At 37.3% G+C, this 19,865-nt stretch overlaps 1 protein-coding gene across 3 annotated transcripts in view; it reads left to right on the forward strand.

Annotated features, from left to right (window-relative positions):
* nxph1 (neurexophilin 1) overlaps nt 1-13,942 on the forward strand; it is a 47,738-nt gene extending 33,796 nt beyond the window's left edge. For all 3 annotated transcript variants that reach the window (XM_051136959.1, XM_051136957.1, XM_051136956.1), the window contains one exon: nt 13,000-13,942. In XM_051136959.1, coding sequence (XP_050992916.1) covers nt 13,000-13,764 — 765 coding nt within the window. In that variant the 3' untranslated portion in view covers nt 13,765-13,942. The remainder of the gene's footprint in view (nt 1-12,999) is intronic.
* The last annotated feature ends 5,923 nt before the right edge of the window (nt 13,943-19,865 follow it).

A 19,865-nucleotide genomic window follows, 5' to 3' on the forward strand; every position in this document is an offset into this window, starting at 1 on the left:
CAAAAAAATTACCAGAAATTGCTAGTGACATTCACAACCTCAGTTAACTAGAAAATGGTCTGGACTGAAAATAGACGAGATTGATAAACATACACTGTATCTCTTTTATTATTATTATTTATTTATTTATCTATTTTGCCGTGTAGATGCTGATCTTTTTATTATTATTTATTTATTTTTTTTTTTTTTTTTTGTATGTGTGTTGGAGGGTTAAAATGGTATTTTGGATTTATCTAGAAAATTGTGTGGACTAAAAATAGATGGATGGGATTGATAAACATATACTGAAATTTTATTTATTTATTTATTTATGCACGGTGTAGATATTGCGCATTTATTTATTTATTCATTTATTTATTTAACCAATGGTTCATGACTGTCTTGAGCAATTTTGAATTTACACTAACTAGAAAATGTTCTGGATTAAAAACGTGTTTGTTTGTTTTTTGTTTGTTTGTTTTTTAAACTATAAATTTAAAAAAGAAAAAAAAATATATATATGTATATATAATTTTTTCACATTTTAATTAATTTTAATAAATTTGAATGTATTGCATTCAGACTTTCTGCTTCTAAATTTCAATTTTAATTCAGTGTGTTAGCCTGAATTTTCCAATTCTTTGTAATTATTTATTAAATTTACTTGCAATTTCAGAATAAAAATAGTTTTTACACCTTTTTTTAGTTTGTCAACCCAAGACATTTTTTAAAATAAGACCCAGTATTATTTTTTATTATTATTATTAGTCTTAAATTAATTCTAATTTAAACAATGGTCCAGGAAACACCTTCAAATGACAGAAAATGACCACATCAGTCAGTCCTTCTAGTAAAATCTAATTAAAATCTAAATATTAAAGCTAAATTGATATTCAGTTGCTTTGATCACCATTTTACTGTTTTATTTATTGAATGCTATATGTTTATGTACTGTATGTTTATATTAGTAACACACACAGACACATGTGCATAAACATACAGCATATACAGCATATATCCAAGTAGTGAAACTAAACTAAAACTTTTTTTTTAAATTGCCATATTAGTTATTTAAACAGATTCATGATGTCACAAACTAAAAAATACTGAAATGCTGAAAATACTGCAAAATATATGGCATCTATGCGGGCCCTTTCCATTCCATCTTTCTGCAGATGTAGCTAGCGCAGGTGTCTAATGGTATGGTATAGATCCAGGTCTGCGAAAAAGGAAAATAAATAAAGAATAGGAGTAGAGGAAATCATTTGGAGAAGAGCAGCACAGCTTCAGTTTATTATTCCAGCCTAAAATCTCATTAAGTGTGACATTGAGGATTAGTTCAGAGGGAAAGGAGTAGAGAGAGAAGTCTCCCACAAATAGCTGTGAGGAACGACGCGCTGGCTTTTGTTTGCCATCATTAATTCTGCGCTGAAGTGGCTAAGAGGAAGGCCCCGAATCACTGATCAGAGGAGGCCCCCCGAATATGACAGCGGGACAGGTGCCCTCTCTTCCTCTCGCTCTCTTCTCACACGCTCACTTTTCCTCTCTGCGTCTTGCTGCGTCTGTGTTCTTCTCTCTCGCCTTCTCGGCTCTTAATTGGGGTGATTGGGCGGCGGGGCCATCTGCGATGCTGACAAAGGGAAGCCTGCTTTGATTTATGGAGCCTCAGGCCACATTAGTCTCAAGATTTCCACAGTAAATATCAGCGCTCAGCAGCGGAGTTGGCTCAACAAAATCTGCATTGCTCAGGAAGAGAACTGTGGGTTCCTCCTTGGGAATAGCATTGAGATGATGTTACACTTTCACTGTTACATTTTGGGGTGCTGTTTTAAAGGAACCATGTTCTGTAGCATTTTGCATAGTGGGTATAATGTGAGTAAACTCTGATTCATGGCTGCTCAATTCTGCTGAGTGTCAAAGTCAGCTGACAGGAACTAATTTAAGTCCATTTCACACTTTAAAGAGCCCTTTTAAAGGATTGTGGCGTGAGAAATCTGATTTGCTTTGATCTATTGACATCTTTGCACCATTAAAACGTCCTATTTAAAACATCCTCCTAGTTATAAGCAAAGCGTGATTTGGGACGTCACACAGGCAAATGCATTTGCATATAACTGCTTCCTTATACATCATCGCACTGGTCGCTTAACGCCTGCCTACACTGGATGCGAGCGTCATGTTGCATCAAAACCAAATATGACCCCTTATAATCACTGATGCTTTCTACATTGGTACAGTATACAGATGCATGTTCAATTTGTGACACAGTTCATGTGCTTGAGCTGCTCTGACAACATGACAGATGGAAGAGTCATAGTGTTCACTCTGACGCATCCAGTTTTAACAACTTGTTTATGTCTCTGTACAGACTTAGAAAGGACTGGATTGTGTCAGAGAATAATCATTGTTTGTTCGGACATTTGACTGCAGATTGTTGTATAAATGAGCCACGGTGTGATGGAGAGTTTGTAAAGAAACTTTTGCAGAAAGATAAAACAGCCAGCTGTATTGGATCTGAAAGCAGCTACATCACTGCCCATAATGCTTTATTTATAACTAGCAGTTTTGTATGGAAAATGTTTTCAGGTGCAGTAGCAAGAGGTTGTTGATACTGTTTCCTACATAATGATGTTAGCCAATCATAACCAATCAAAAACCTTAAAAGGATGCTAAAAAGAACACGTTTTTTACGTGGTTTAAGTTAAAAAAAACAAAAACATTATTTTTCACATACTGTACATTAGTGTTGCTCCTCCAGGGCTCAACGCTAAGGATTTTTACTTGCCCAGTCCAAATTTTCACTGGCCCTGCCACAAATACAATACAATACTTGCTGTTATCTTTGTTTTTGACCAGTGTTATTTTTTATTTTAATAAATAAGCGTATATGACATCAAAATCTTACATACCAGTTAAATTGCACAATTCTCGATTCCAATTTCGATCACAGCAAAACCTACTAGCCTAACAAATATAAGTTCAAACATTATTTGTTTGTTCAAAAATTATTTTATTATTATTATTTTATTACAAATGAAAAGATACTTGTTTAGGGGAAAACAGCAGACGGACTGAATGAACGCAAATTCAGTCTCTGCCAGTAAGTGATGCTTATGGAATAATGATACAGCATAAACAAAGAAACGCCGTTCTTATGAACACAATTTTAAATGCATTATACAGAGGCAAACGAAAAGAAAATGCCATGTAAACATTACTTAAAACAGTCCGTTTCCCTCAGAGATACATTCATATAAACCCCGTTTCAATATTTAGGATAATATTTCCAATATTTTGCGCATTGCGAACCGTGATCTTTCTTTGCCTGCTACAGTATTTTTTCCTCTTTGCGTTCGCCTTCAGCGTCTCTGCCCTTTATTAACGTTTGTTTAAAGAGTTTGTGATATTTCCACAAATATGACATTTTGAGAAATGATTGCATCAGTTTGTGTGCAAGCCTGGAACAGAGATCGGTTGAAATATGTCCAGTCGATCGTTGCATCTGTATTCCAGTGTATAAATTAAATATAGATAAATCATTGTTAAAGCTATAAAGTTACTCATCGTGATGGATATTTTGACATACTTTTGTAGGCTATCTGTCCGTCAGAGACGTGTCTCTCTGTGATCACTTGAAATTTGAAATGAACAAGGCTTAAAAACACTGTGTCCCTGCGCGACGAGACAAAAACAATAAAACACATTAAAAATGAGGCATTTGTTGCATCCAGTGAGGACATAATTCCTGATTATAATGACTCATATTTTCTTTTTATGCTTTGCCTTGTGTTGTGCTGCATAAACATGACACCATGTCTGCATTTGTGATTGCAGAAATGTCAAGCAATAAGCACTACTCTGCACTGCTCAAAACTTGCATTTGAATAGCCAGTAGCAAATTCTTTAAATATGAAAGCGTACTTACAGGCTGTGAGTCAGAAGCGACAGACTGTCCTTGCAAAGTTAAAATTGCCCCACTTTATAGTGTGTATAGCTACTCTCCCAGGTACAGGAAACAGTCCTCCATAAAATGCGCTGCACACACACACAAATATTTGCTTTGTACTGTTCTGGAACAGTGTTGTCAATATAACTTAACCACTGATTTCTAGTTGTGTGCTCATTTGGAAGGCCAAACAAAGTACTTTTGCTTTCGCAATGAAACACACAGTGTCTCCACAACATGGTGGTGGCTACAAAAGTACTACAGAGAGAATAAAAGTTACACCTTATTTCTTTTTGCGTATACATTTGGGCAGTGTTATGCAAATCTTCCCACATAGTGACGTAGATTTGTGGGGGTGTGTTTGAATGAGCCATTTTAGGAAATTATGGCTGAGTATTAACTTTTATAAAGAATATCTCTTTGGGTTTGAGACTTTATTCTTTGCAACTTTACAGATCTATATATATACAGTAGTCAACATTTGAAGTGGATCAAAAAAGTTTACCAAAGTTATCCTAAGACAAGAACGGGTATTGTTTTGGTTTTAGGACAACTTTGATGAAAGGTTTCGTTCCACTTCAAATGTTGACTACTGTGTGTGTATATATATATGTATGTATATATATATATATATATATATATATATATATATATATATATATATGACTTTGAGTTTGACTTTAAATACAGCATTGACAGCCGTATTTAATTGCAGGTGTGAGTCTCAAATCTTTTACAATAGAGTGTTCTGTGTTAGTTGCAACTATGAACAAGTGCCCTTTTTTGTCCTTGCACTTGATAAAGGTGAATTTTGCCTGTAGTGACCAAAAAATTGCAACATTTGTAACAAAGGAGTCTTATCACAGATGATATGACAAATGCCTAAGAAGACCGAGTTCATCTGTCAAATATGAATCAATGGACGGCAGCTTTGAGTGTTTTAAAATTATTTTTAAATGAGTACTGAGTGTAGAGTCACGTGAGTAGATCTAAAACTAGATTTGAGTCACGAGACTAGATCTAAAACCAGTTTTGCTCATAGCTTGTTTACCTAAAACGAATCTCTGACATCATTGACACTAAACACATTTTTGCATTCCACTGTTTTTCTGTGTAAACACGCACTAGACTAATGTGTTTACTAAACTGTTGTGCTCAAACTAAACTGAACACATTTGTAGATCTGGTCACATTTCCAAACACAAAAAAAGAGTTCTGTTGTGCCCCATTGAGGGACGATTCACACAGAACTTGTTTTAGATTCTACTTTACATTGCATTTTAATAGTTAACCAATGAAATCTACGCTAGCCATACATTGTTGACAATTGTGTAGTACCTTGCTGCTCATTTATCGCCTCAAGCTTGGGTGTCACATTTTTATAGCGCCATGTTTTCAAAGTTGAACACTCCTCAGCACGGTCTCACATTTTTATGTAAAAACATGTTCTGTGCAGATGGGCCCCAATGGGGCTGGTTTACCTTCCAATTTATGCTGCACTTTAATAGTTTACCAGTGTAAATCCTCACTAGACGAACATTTAAAAACATGTTGTTTTCCACTGTGTTTTAAATGCAAGAACACGTTTTGTGTAAACAGCCTGAATTAAAGGAGAAGTTCACTTCCAGAACAAAAATTTACAGATAATTTACCCACCCCCTCGTCATCCAAGATGTTCATGTCTTTCTGTCTTCAGTCAATGAGAAATTATGTTTCTTGAGGAAAACATTCCCAAATTTTTCTCCATACAGTGGACTTCAAAGGTGCCCCCAAGTTTGAACTTCCAAAATGCAGTTTAAATGCAGCTTCAAATGGCTCTAAATGATCCCAACCGAGGAAGAAGGGTCTTATCTAGCAAAGTGATTGGTCATTTTCGAAACAAATTGACAATTTATATACTTTTTAACCTCAAATGCTCGTCTTGACTAAGTCCGCGTGAACCGTTTTTTTCCGGTTCAATGCGGTCAATCCCATCTTGTTTTCTTTCCCCACTAAATTCGTTCTACCTCGCTGCAGAAGTACGACCCAGTGTTAACAAAGTGAACATGCAGAGAAGATCAAACACACTTTACAAAAATAGGTAAAATAGTGATTTAGGATGATTTTGACACTGAAGAAGAAAACGAGACGGGAGTTGTTAGACATACTCTAACTGTATTGACCCGAGAGACGAGAGAAGACGAGTGTTTGAGGTTAAAAAGTACATAAATTGTCAATTTGTTTTAAAAATGACCTATCGTTTCACTAGATAAGGATCGGCTGGGATCGTTTAGAGCCATTTGAAGCTGCATTTAAACTGCATTTTGGAAGTTCAAACTTGGGGACACCACTGAATTCCAGTATATGGAGACAAAATCGGAAATGTTTTCCTCAAGAAACATAATTTCTTATCAACTGAAGAAAGAAAGACATAAACATCTTGGATGACAAGGGGGTGAGTAAATTATCTGTACATTTTTGTTCTGGAAGTGGACTTCTCCTTCAAGACATGTGTATTAATATTCTCATTCGGTTCTTTCATAATTACATTCGTCCATGCAGAAAATGCATCTCATACTGGGCATCTCAGATGATATGAAATACGAATGGTTTCTGTACGGTCTGTGTTACACTTGTGTTGCAATACCTACTTGAGTGTATCAGGGGAGTCCACGGGCATTGTTACAAACACACACTGGCTGCTATACACAACGAGCATGACAGCCTGCTTTAATGGTGCGTCTAACGGTCTTCTTATGACACCATTAGGCAGTTCTAGTGCATGGTCACAGCCTGATATTCCATGGCTGCTTAGCAGCTGTCCAACTCTTGCAGCAAGCGCGCCTCTGCCCCAGCGGCCCATCCTAAAGCACAGTGCTTAGTTATGCCGCTAATGGGCCCGTGCAATGCCTCACGCTCCTACAAACCAAACGCAAGCAGCAGGCAGCGAGGAAAGGGGGGCTGGCAAAGCCTGCAAGTGCTTTGTTAGCAGAAGTGGATTTAGTTGAAATCCATCTTCATTTTTGCCTTTCCTTTTCATTTCTCTCAGGACGGCCGCAGCATGAGGTGCCTTGTTTAAGCGTCTAGGTTGTGGATGGCAGTGAATTGCTGAGGAGGAAGAAGATATGCACCGTTTTATCTCATCTCCCAGGCTGTAAACGTTGTTTGGGAGGTTGTTAAAGTGAGGTACCGGAATGATCCCATGAACATTTTTATGGCATATTGTTTTGCACGGTGGAGGTTTTTGGCCTCGACTTAGCGGTTTTATTGATAAGGGCCGTGTTTTCTCTGGGACATTTATCTCAGACGGACGTGTTTTTGTAATTCTCCTCTCGCTTCGCGTTTAGCGTTTTTCTGTAGTTTAAAGGTAAGTGGTGAAATGTGCTCTCAGGGTCACAGTTGAGGCTGTTCTTTCTCTACTGCGGGCTTTATCTACTCCCTCTGCTCATTCACTTACTACCGTTGTTTTACAAAAGCTATTATAACAATGGTCATTATCACTTGACCTTTAGTCCACCTGCTGTTTCGTACGCCAGCTCTGTCAAAGAAACAATACGACTCTGAAAGGAACTTACCTCACGCAGTGAGAGTACTTACCCTCCATAATGTAGACATAAGTATGAGTGTATAATATAATATATACAATTATTTTTATTTATTACTACTGTTTTCTTTTAATGGGCCAGTTTTAAAGATGTGTACACCTGCAGAATTGCTGCTGAAAACAAGCACATTGTAATGTTTCACTTACTACGTAAACAGCCTTGGCGATGTAATCAATGTGTCAATAATATGCTAGCTAACACTGTAGTTGACTTATTGATGCATATTAATACCTTAATTAGTGCAAATTAACATTCAAATAGAAACACAAATGTGTGGCAATAACATAATTGCATTTTCAGAATTAGCCTGCGTAATTATTCCATTTAATCTGCTATCATTAATTAGGACCAAATGTAGCTCTGGCTTATGTTAGGCGAGCAAGGTCTGATTCTTGCTGTTGGTTGGTACTGCAGTGCAGGCATAGAGCAAGTATTTCAAGGTTAAGTACGGTCAGTGGTGTTAAATTGCTCACTACATTTTTACTTCTCCATGTTGCAGTGTGTAATTTTCTGTTAGAAATGTGCATACCATTCTGTACGTGACTGTTTCTAAGTCTGAAAAATACTATTTGGCAAGTCACTGAATTCATTTTGCACTATCTTTGTCTATCTTTGATAAATATTCCGTGTATTTTTCTCTTTTAAATGTTTATGTTATATATAAAATATGTCACATATATTATGTCATTTATTATATTATATTATATTATGTGGAGTACACATAAGTGATATGCAGGTGAGCATGCGTGACCAAAATAAAAATGCGCTGTGTAAATAACCTCAGGCCACTTATTTGCGTAGGGACATGGTTGACAGCCCTTAATGCACAATCACCGTTTTTTGATCGACTAAAGGTCCTTGCACACGGTCTGAAATTTAGGGCTCAAGGACTTCACATTGTGTTAATCACGTTTACACACTGCATTCAAAACTTTCATCTGTTATTTAAAATATCGGATCAGGTTAAATTTTCTGTGTTTTTTGTATTTCGAAATGTTGGACTTGCACACTGAATTCGAAATTCTTGTACAAATTTTTCACACGTTAAAAAAAATACAACCTCATGTTGTGTCAATCACATTTACACACTGCATCCAAAACTTTTGTCCGTTTAAAAAAAAAAAAAAAAAAAAAAAATCATATCAGGGTTAATTTTCTGTTTTTCGCATCCGAAAAAATGCATCCGAAAATTTCAGACTCAAGGTCCTTGCACACTGAATACGAAATTCTTGTCCAAAATTTTTGCATGTTAAAAAATTTATACGACCTCACATAGTGTCAGTTATGTTTACACACTGCATCCAACACTTTCATCCATCACAAAAAAAGAAAAAAAAAAAAACATTTTCTGTTTTTCGCATGCAACAAAACGTATACGACAATTTGTGATTCTGTGCAAGGGCCCTTGCACACTCAATCTGAAATTCTCGTCCAAAATTTTTGCATGTTAAAAAATAAATACTACTTCATGTTGTGTCAATCACGTTTACAGTCAGCATCCAAAAGTTTTATCTGTCATAAAAAAAAATCGGATCAGGTTAAATTTTCAGTGTTTGTCACATACGAAAAAACGCATACGAAGTATGCAAAGATTTAACTGTAATACTATATAAGATTTCCGTTCGATTTCCAATGCTGATTTTAGGTTTGAAAATAGTGAAAATTTAAATTTTAAAAACAACAACAACAACAAAGTAAATATTAACGTTAATATTAAATATTTTTTATTTAATTCTCATTTTTATTTAAACATATAATCATATTATCACACTTTATTTTGTTTATTTTATTTTAAAAATAAAGTAAGTTGCAATAATACTATTAATACTATTATTACTAATTAATAATTATTTTATTTTTTATAGTTATATTTAATGTGTGAGTGCCAAACCAAATCTCCATATTATATTATATTATATTACATTATATTTTTTAGAACTGATTGTCTCACCATGGCTTTTGTGTTTTTTAGATGCTGTGTCAAGTAAAAAACAGTCCAAAATGTCCTGACTCCTGTATTGTCTGAATGAACAATGTCTGCATTTGTAAAAGCCATTTAATATTTATAATGTTTGTTGTAGCTGGGCTTGCTGTTGGGATTAAGAATGTAACCAATATGATCTGATCTGTCAGCCTTGAAGTTCTTAAAGCAGGCAGACTCATTAAGACTCACACCAGGCACACAGATTGGTGTACACATGCTGCTCTTGCTGACCTGATGCAGTGCAGTGCCTGGGGGAGCCCAGCTGTTTGTGCCTGGCTGGCCGGCTGTCAGTGGGTGAGGTGGGAAGGGCTTGGCCGTGACTCTACCCTGAATGTGTTTACCAGATGCACTGTTGCCTCAGGTGAGCACTGCAGCTGGCTTCGTAAAGCTCCAGCAGTCGGGCTGGATCCAAGCCCATCGTGGCAAGACAGGCCGGACAGACCGAGGCTTGCGTTCAGACATCCGCTATGCGTGCAGGCTTTATGCCCAGGAGAACTGACTCCTGGCCAGTGTTTTGCTGTTTGTGCTGTCCACGTGTGAGCTTTTAAGGTCGCCAAAGGTGGACAGACACAGACTAGCCATAGGCTAAGAGTTAGACACTGAAGCCTGGTCTGTTTTTCAGTGCAAGTCTCAGGATTTACCTTTACCCTTTAACTGGCTGTTTTTAAATGTAAGAGCTAAAATTCTAACACTTATGAGACCCAGTAACAGTGATAGGAACAATGGCGTTATAAATAAACAGTAACGAATAATCAAACAAATTACTGTTTCCCCCGTTACAACGCCGTTACTGTTACTGACAATAACGTGTGTTTCTATAATTCATTATAATATTATTATAAGTTAATTTTTCAATTAATCTGAATCGATGTGCAGTACCTGTATTTGACAAACTGTAAACCCTAGTGTGAAGGCACACAACTAGCTGTCGCTTTGTCTCACACACATGCAAAGAAAGATACAAAGCGAGAGTCTTATATACCATGCATCACTGACGCGCTACATGTAAACTATCATCTTTGTAGTACTGACCTGTCAAAATAACAGAGTTCCTTTGGAATTCTTCACCATTTTAGAACTGCCGGTTTCTCCAGTAATAGGTGGAACTAATGTGCACACAGCAATCTCATTGGCTGGCGCTCATCTATTATCGTCCCTGTTTTGATTTCAGTAAATCAGTTTAAGCAAACGCAGACAGCATGATTAATATTCATAAACCGAGCAGCTCATTAATCCTTAGAGCATTTCATATTGTTATTAGCAATAGAATTCGTAGTAGTTTTGTTATCTTATCAGTATTATTTTTTGTTTTTTCCTCTTTTTTATAGAAACACTAAATTACAAACAATTTCTTAAGCACCACCACCAGTCCTAAGTTCAGTCAACATGACAAATATGCATATGCATAAAGTTATTGTAATTACTAAAGTTCTAATTACTAAAATGCTAAATTCTAATAATATCATATTATAATGCTTGACTGACTGATGCTAAATGTACTTTCAGAAATTTAAAAAAATGCCATTAAGCTTCACACACACACATATATATATATATATATAGGTATATCAGATTTAATATTAGTCTTGTGAGTAAACAAAAAAAAATAATTTCATTTAAATGTCATTTATTTATCGTTCATTTAATATTGGGGACATCCAAGTTATTTACATATTTGAGTATTGTTTTTTAACACAATAGTTACTTTCAATTAGTTACTTTTATAAAGATGTATCTCATACTTTTATAATGATGTAATGACTTTATTAGCATGAATATCTGAAATGCTTTATTCTGATTGGTCAATTACAGATTTCTGCCATCAAACATTTTGGTTTAATGATCTTTAAACTGCATATTTGTCTGCTGGCAAATCTCTCTGCAATAAAATAATTTTGACTTAAATATTTCATGTCTATTTATTTGGTAATTATCCTTTAAAACAGTGTTTACAAAGTGCATTACAGAAAACATATTAAATGAGTGTCATAGAATAATATAAAAATAATAAATATAAAAATAAATAAACAGACTACAAATTAAAATAATTGAGAACAATTAAATTGATTAAAAATATATAAGTATATAATAATTACAGATAATAATATGACGTGAGCTGACTATATTCTGACTGGCTATTACATTATCGAGGACACTTGCTGAAATGTTTTGCAAGTGTTTTGTTGTATTACACTCTACTAATCCACTGGATGATGAATACATAAACATGAAAACGAGTTTTTCCCTCAACATTTTGTTCAAACAAGCACTGTAAAGATCCATTTATCAATGCAAGTGCCCTCCCAGTCGGTCAGGCTGCACTGAACTTCACACAAATAGCTCCTTGAAACTTGCTCAGCCTTGGAATGTTTGTATTGCCCCTTCAGCAATTAGCCATTAATAAATAATAACTCTGTCTTTAATCACGCTCCCAGAGCGCAAAACATATTACTCTCCTTTAGTACAGGGCAAGGCCTCTTTCTCCACATATGAGGAAGAGTAATGATCCTTAATTTCATCGGAAACATATTTGAACTCTCTCCCAGGGTTCTTCATCACTAGTGTGGGTGCTTGTCAGGTAAAGGTGCATGTTGAGTTGTGTGTTTTTATTCATGCATTTTTAAAAATACTTAATGGGAGTTGTGAACACGAGCAGGCTTGCTATCGCGCAATTCCCGAGTTCTTAACTTAAACTCTTAATTTGCATTTTGAACCACTCGTCAAGTCAGATATCGATTACCTTTCAGGTTCGCAACGTGAAATCCTTAAGTGAGCCACGTGGAGTTGCTCCCACCCAGCGCTGTGTTTAAAATGGACCCGCACGTGCTGTGAGGCAATTCTGTCCGAAGGGTCGGACAGATTGGTAGCGAGACCTTATTTTCTAACTATCGATCCCAGGGGTAGCCCTCGAGATGCAAAAACCACCGCAAGACGGATCTGCTGTCAGGTCTTACAGTAGAAATCAGGCAATCAATGTCACGGCGCTCCGCCAGGCCCTGTATAGACCTAATTCCACTCATCTGCACTAAATGGAGAGAACCCAGTGGTTCATCAATCATCAATTCAAGGAGCACCGGCTGGTTAATAGTCTGCTCTTTACTCAAAGAATAGTCACCGGCATTATCAGGGAGGGCCAGCGGAGATCCCCTCCCCGACGCGGCGAGTTTGATCGTTGTATTCTTTTTCTCATTCGCCACGCTCCGTTCCATTTCCCAGACGGCCCCTGTCAGCTAACACGTTGCAAATTGAAGCTTGCGGGCTCGATCGATTATCTTTTTTTTCCCCCCTCGTCCTAATCCATTTGATCTGTCTGTTGAGTGGGAGACTACATGATTGTGTGGGGGTGAGGGGTCAATATCTCCCGAATCAAGAGTAATATCCACTTAATTCCTTTTTCCTGTCGGGCGGCGCTGGATGAAATGCTCGCTTGTTTTGCATTATGTGTCTTCTGTAGCTCTCTAAGGTTAAGACGGCTCAATAACGCCCTCTCCATCTTGCTTTCTCAGGTTTCAAGTGCCCACGGTTCTATCCCGGGGAAGTCGGAGCTGCTCAAATCAGGGAGCCCCAAGTCAACGCTAAAGCATATATGGACAGAAAGCAGTAAGGACTTATCCATCAGTCGACTTCTATCTCAGACTCTCCACGGGAAGGAAAACGCAACAGCCCTGGACCTGCACTATGACACTCCAGAGCCTTACTCAGAGCAGGACCTGTGGGACTGGCTGAGGAATACCACGGACCTGCAGGACTCCAAGCCTCGAGCCAAGCGGCGGCCGATGGTCAAGACGGGCAAGTTCAAGAAGATGTTCGGCTGGGGCGATTTCCACTCCAACATCAAAACGGTCAAGCTCAACCTCCTGATCACCGGAAAGATCGTCGATCACGGCAATGGCACATTCAGTGTCTTCTTCCGCCATAACTCCACGGGCCAGGGCAACGTGTCCGTCAGCCTGGTCCCGCCCAGCAAAATCGTTGAGTTTGATTTGATGGCCCAGCAGTCGGTCATCGACTCCAAGGATTCCAAGTCCTTCAACTGCCGCATCGAGTACGAGAAGGTAGAGAGGGGCTCCAAGAACACGCTCTGCAACTTCGACCCGTCCAAGACATGCTACCAGGAGCAGACGCAAAGCCACGTATCCTGGCTCTGCTCGAAGCCCTTCAAAGTCATTTGCATTTACATCTCCTTCTACAGCACCGACTACAAGCTAGTGCAGAAAGTCTGCCCAGATTATAACTACCACAGCGATACTCCTTACTTCCCTTCTGGCTGAGAGTAGCCACTTAAGTCTCCCACGCGAAGGACAACGAGAGGCAAGGATGGAGCTCTCTCCCCATCCACAACAAATACATGTTCCCCGTACCGCCCATACCATGCGCTCATGGCCCGGATCTATTCAAACGACTTGCAAAGAGAAGAATTTGGCTATTTGCACAAGTACCACATGAAAACGTAGTGATTTTGATTTGCTCACTTGGTATCCTTTAAGTTACAGCACATTAATTTATATCTTTTAATGTTCTTAGAATATTATTTTACCACTTGTATGACCATGTAAACTCACTAAATGTTTCGTTTTGATTTAGAAATGTGCAAGTGTTTGCTTTTCAGAGTATTTGTTTAATTAGTTCATTTGTACAAGTACGTACATGTTTATTAGAACTGCCAAGAGGCCACGAAGGTGTAGATACAGTAGGACTTTTTCGTTTAGCTGGTAGTTCGCCTCAGAAGCGATGTCGCAGGAGAATTTTTCGCGATCAGAATCTCAATGTTCCCTCCACCTACAAACTTTCTAACAGCCCTGGAGTCCCCACTCGTTCTTGAGTTATTCCTCCCAGCCCAAAAAGGCCCAAAGATGAGGAGAATGGCTTTGTTCTGCTGGTTATGAGCAGGCCTTAACTACAGGCATGTTTTCTACCTATTACAAAGAAGCTGTACTGTAATAATTGCGGATTGTGCGGCCCAAGCTGCGTCCTGTAGTTTAATGAGATCCAGGAATGGTTGGAGGGCTTGCTCATTGTCACTTATAATACACTGTAATGTAATGAATTCTATATCCTAGAGCCTAATTTGTATGAATGGTTTGTATTGTACATAGTTGATCCTGATGGAGCTGCTTCTGTATATGCCTTCACTCATTGTCTGTTAACCCAAAACCCCACTCTCTCTCTCTCTCTCTCTCTCTCTCTCTCTCTCTCTCTCTCAGCTCCCAATCCCATATATGCTTGTTCTCGGTTCTTTGGACAAAGAAACTGATGTTGCTGATGTAGATGTGAACTCCATGAAATCCATGCTCTTGTACAGGGGCTGTAAAACTGTCAAAAATATATATTAGAAGTACTTATCATCTGTATGATCATGTTTACTTTCAGGGGGAACAAGGGGATGGAGATGTACAAATGAATAAAATACTGAAAGTTTTATCAGTTGAAGTCTTTGTTATTGTGTGTTGCTCAGAATCTGATATGAAAATCGTATTTTTCTACCCCGTTCCTCATTACTGACTTTACATGACGCTATGGAAAAAATAACATTTTTTTTGCATTTCACATGTAGAGATTGTTTACACAGATGCATTAAAGCAAAAAACGATCTATGCCTGTTAATTTGTAAGTGTCAGAGAAAGGATAGAGAATGATATCGAATTATCTCTTAACAAAATCGCTTCCTATTTCCCAGCAAGAGCAACCGAGGTTTGGTATAGTCTACTAAAAAAGGAGATCTTTCATTTGCAGATGCTCTACATCTCGGTGGCAGGAAATTGGATCGGGTGAGACCTGCAGAGTGATAGTGTCTGTTTCAGAAGCACGGACTGCCACAGAACACTCCAATGCAGCAGTTAGGATCAGCGGTCCGCTTTAAAGTGATTAGGGCCTCCGGCGGGAACAATCCACTGAGTTTAACTGGCTCGCAACTTATCAGTAATTAAAGAGGGCGCTAGGTTTGTGTCTTCATCGCTTGTCCACAGGGGTTTTGCAGTCAGACTCATTTTGGAGCTGTCTGAAGTTTGCCTTAAATTTTCTCTTTCTAATCAACATAAAAGATGAGGCTGTGTGAACTGTTAGGGCCCTGTTTGTCAAAAATGAAAGACTCAAATCTATAGTGGAGTGCAGTGGTGTTCTGAAATGAGGACGCACATTTAAGGTTTTTTTTTTTTGTAATTTCATGCCTCAGTCACATTTTGTTGGTTAAATAAACATTACATTAAATCTATATTGTACTTTCACATTAACAATGTAAATAATATGCTATTCTATTTATTAAAAACAAAGTATAGATCTCATCAGTTTAGTGTTTTTAAGCATTAATTCCAAATAATAGCTGAACGCAGTAACAATTTAAACAATGTATTTTATTTAAACAATTATACACTAGCAGCAACTATTTGCACTAATAGCATATATTTTTTTAATGATAGATACTATTTACACTAAGTTCATATAGCAATGGATTCTATTTGCATTAGTGTAAAAATAACAGTAGTTTTTAGCGATATGCTATTTACATTCTATTCTATAGATTCTATTTACACTATGTTAAAATAGCAGGATTTTCTGCTATTTATACTACATATTGCAAATAGTGGCAATTATCTGCACTTCAGCATTGTAGTACATTATAAAACAACATGCAATAATAACATATTAATTGTAGGATTAAATTATAATTTTAATTTAAATTATTAAATGGATGCCACCTTATTGGGACAATAAAGCCCTCCCTACACCTACCCAATACATTATTTTCAACTTTTTGATTATTTACTTAATTTTTATTGAAAATAAATGCCTTTCCGATGTGGTATAAGATTTGACAAGGGAGAAAAAAAAGGCAAAAGACGGATTCGAACCTGGGTTGATCGTGTCAAAATGCGATCCACATTTTACCATCTAAGCCACTGGAGCTCTTGTTACACTATTGTCTTTATGTCTTTAGTAGTGATGACTATAGCTCAATGACGCATTGGTGGGCAGAGTTTGTGTAAATAGCCTCTGCCAACCAGGCGGGCTGTTTGCACTAGTGTAAACAGACACTACCATATAGATTTTATTCATGGAATAATGTTCAACTTATTTTCGGATAATCGGTCAAAGCTTGGTAAATATTGATCACAGATGCAAAGATGTACCTTTAATTTCAATAAACTGACTGCTCACTAAAAACAGATTATGTGTTCAAGCCATTTGAAGTTTGATATAGGGTAGAATGGGGCTAAAGGCGCCCAGAGATAAAAGATGCCATTGATATTATTTTCCTCCAAACCACTAGATGGCGTAGCACTGTCCGAAACTTCCGCTTTTCAACACACACGTGCAAAATTGTCCGATCCTTGGCGGGATTGAGGGCAGCAATCAGATCTAATGTTTGATGTATTTAAAAATGTTGTAGATTTAAGTAGCAAACGAGAATCGCTGAAATTATATATAGAAACAAAGGTCTTCTTAATGATTTTCAGTTTTGTTTTATCAGTTTTTAAATAACGAAAGAATATGTAAAAGTTTTGTATTTGGGGTAAAAAGCGCCCCTGCTGTTGGGGCTAAAAGGCACAATAATTAACATGATAATTAATAGAAGGCTGACTAAATATCATTATGTTGGATGTCTATCTTAGAAATAATCTCCATGTTTAGAATGAAACCCCACCATATTTAAAAACATGCTATTAATCATATCATACACTCTTAAAAATAAAGGTGCTTCACGATGCCATAGAAGAACCTTTTATGTCTAAATGGTTCCATAAAGAATGTTTAACATCTGAAAAACGTTTCTGTTTCACAAATGGTTCTTTGTGGTGAAAGAAGGTTCTTCAGATCATAAAAAGGTAAGAAAGAGATGGTTCTTTAAAGAACCTTTGACTGAATGATTCTTTGTGGAACCAAAAATGGTTCTTCTATGGCATCGCTGTGAAGAACCTTTTAAAGCACCTTTATTTTTAAGAGTGGATAATCTAATATAATCACAAACTAATAAATTAATTGTAATATATATATTAAGTTATTATGGGATCTCCTTCAATGCTTTCATAATCTTTACATTTTAAAATGATTTTGTTTCTGTATTTTAAAATATATGTTTTATATTAACATGACAGTATATTATTAAACAAAAAATATAATTATTTTATTTATTAAAATAAGCAGAAAATAGTACAAACTATGCTAAAGTGATTGTTCTGAACAAGTATTAACTTATACATTATTAAAAAAAAAAAACAAACAAACAAAAAAAAAAACATTATTTTAGCTAAAGTATTTGTATCAATACCGTGTGCTTTTTATCCCATGCTGGTGAGGGGTAAAAGGCTCCCCTTATCACCTCATACATGAGATTTTTAAACAAAATACTTTCCCAGTATGATTTACTTGCACACAAAATTCAATGCTCCATAAATCTTTAATACAAATGTATGTATTTTTCTGCAATCATACACTTTGGGCGCAGTGAAAAGCACATTTTTTCTTAGGGGGTGCCTTTTGCCCCGTTGTACCCTATAAGTGTGTTTTACTTTTAGTCTTCCCATTAATGCTGTTCACAAACATGGAGCATGCACGAACACGAGGCAAAATGTATCGCCTGAACCAATCACAGCCATTCACAACCAGTCATATCTAATCATATAGCTCACATGACTTCCCCCATTCATTCTCAATTACCCCCCAACCAAACTCGCTGCAAGCTCTGTAGGGGTCTGTTAAAACTCAATGGGCTCAAGAGAGGTGAGAGAGATGTGGAATCCCACTGCTGATGTCGCTGTTTGACAGTTTTCCTTTTTTTAAAAACAACAAAAAAAAGCCACTGGACTTGACTTTACTAAAACAACAGTAAAGGAATAAAAAAAAAAATCCATTATGTTATGCAAAGATATAAAAAAAAAAATCATTATGTTTTGCTTGTTATTGGTTCCCCAAAACCTATTAAATGATAATGTTCTTAATCAACTTGTTTGGTCCATTGGCAGCTCCCCTCCTGTGCAGGAATGAGAGAGAGAACAGCATTTCTCCCTCTGGTGGGTCAGAACGCTTCGATCTCTATAACACAACCTGCGGCAGAATCATAATTAAGTGACAGGATAACCAAAAGCAGTATTTATTCAATTATGACGCCCGCACCAGCCCCCTCCTTCACCCGTATCCGTGGCACGGAGGGGCCTGACTATCATGTGTATTTAATTCAAATGTTGCTCGATACAGATTATGCGCTAAACACCTTCATGATAAATAGCTTTAATACCTCCAGATCAGATTTAGTAGCTTTCTCTTTCCCTGCTTAGCACTTCACAGCCGTCCCAGGGGGGACAAAGCATGCCTTAAAGTCAGGGAAATTCCGAACAATGGGTTTTGGTCTCCTGCCCAACATTAAGCCATCCCAGCCGATCCCATCCCACTCCGAGCTCTGCTTTTGCCTCTGCAGAATTTCTGTTTTAATCAGAAGCGGAATGGAAAAGGACCCTGTGTGCCTCTGGGATATTTTTCCATTAACCATTCTGACACATGACTGACTGTGGGGGATTATTGGTTTTTGAAGAACTATTAACAGCTGTACATTTGCATTTTAATACAGTTCTCCTCCACTACTAATGCAATTTTGGTTCGCAGCTTTGTTGCCGCCTTGTTCCTGGAGCAATTCAGGGTAACGGCAAAAAGGCCCTCCGGCTTTAATCATTTTAATTGCCATGAAAAATTTGTTTTCATTAATCACTCCTGAATCTCTTCTGCTACTGTGAGAGTGAACGCGCCATTACTGCTCCTCCTTAAAATTGTTACTCATCATTTCCTGAAAGTTTGCCACAGCGGTGGGCACGTTTTCCCCTCAGACTATTAAATAGACTAGAAGGGGGCGTTTCAGGACAGCGCTGGAATTTCAAAATAGCCGTTGCGCTTTTTGTTTATTAAATGTAAGGAAAGAACATAAAATATGAGCTATTAGGATAGAGGAATGTCTAGCATTAAAAAAATGAATAGTCTTCTGTCTTCTTCATTTTTTTTAGCTTTTAAAGATAAAACATTTTTGAGCGCAATTTATGAGTCTCCACACTCCTAATGACAAATCAAAACACATTTTATGGCTGTAAACACATTCGGGGTTCTCTACCAAAATGCTTTCCCGGCTTTCATTGCAGCACTGCGGGTCAGCCGTGTGAACTTTCTGTGCATTTACAGCTTATTCAGATGTAACATTTCCTTTGATTTTTACGCAAGAAGGTGAGGGAGCGGCCCGGGCTGGGTCTGTGGAGAGATGGTAACCTTTGCTAAAGCACCTCCATTACCATTTCTGCATGCTGTCTGGATTCATCTCCCTCTCCGGCAGCCAGAAGGTTAGCACGCCACATTAGGCATTATGCATGAAGGTGTCATTTGAGACACAATACAA

Source organism: Labeo rohita, chromosome 19 (genome assembly GCF_022985175.1).
Source record: "Labeo rohita strain BAU-BD-2019 chromosome 19, IGBB_LRoh.1.0, whole genome shotgun sequence".
NCBI classification, from domain to species: domain Eukaryota; kingdom Metazoa; phylum Chordata; class Actinopteri; order Cypriniformes; family Cyprinidae; genus Labeo; species Labeo rohita.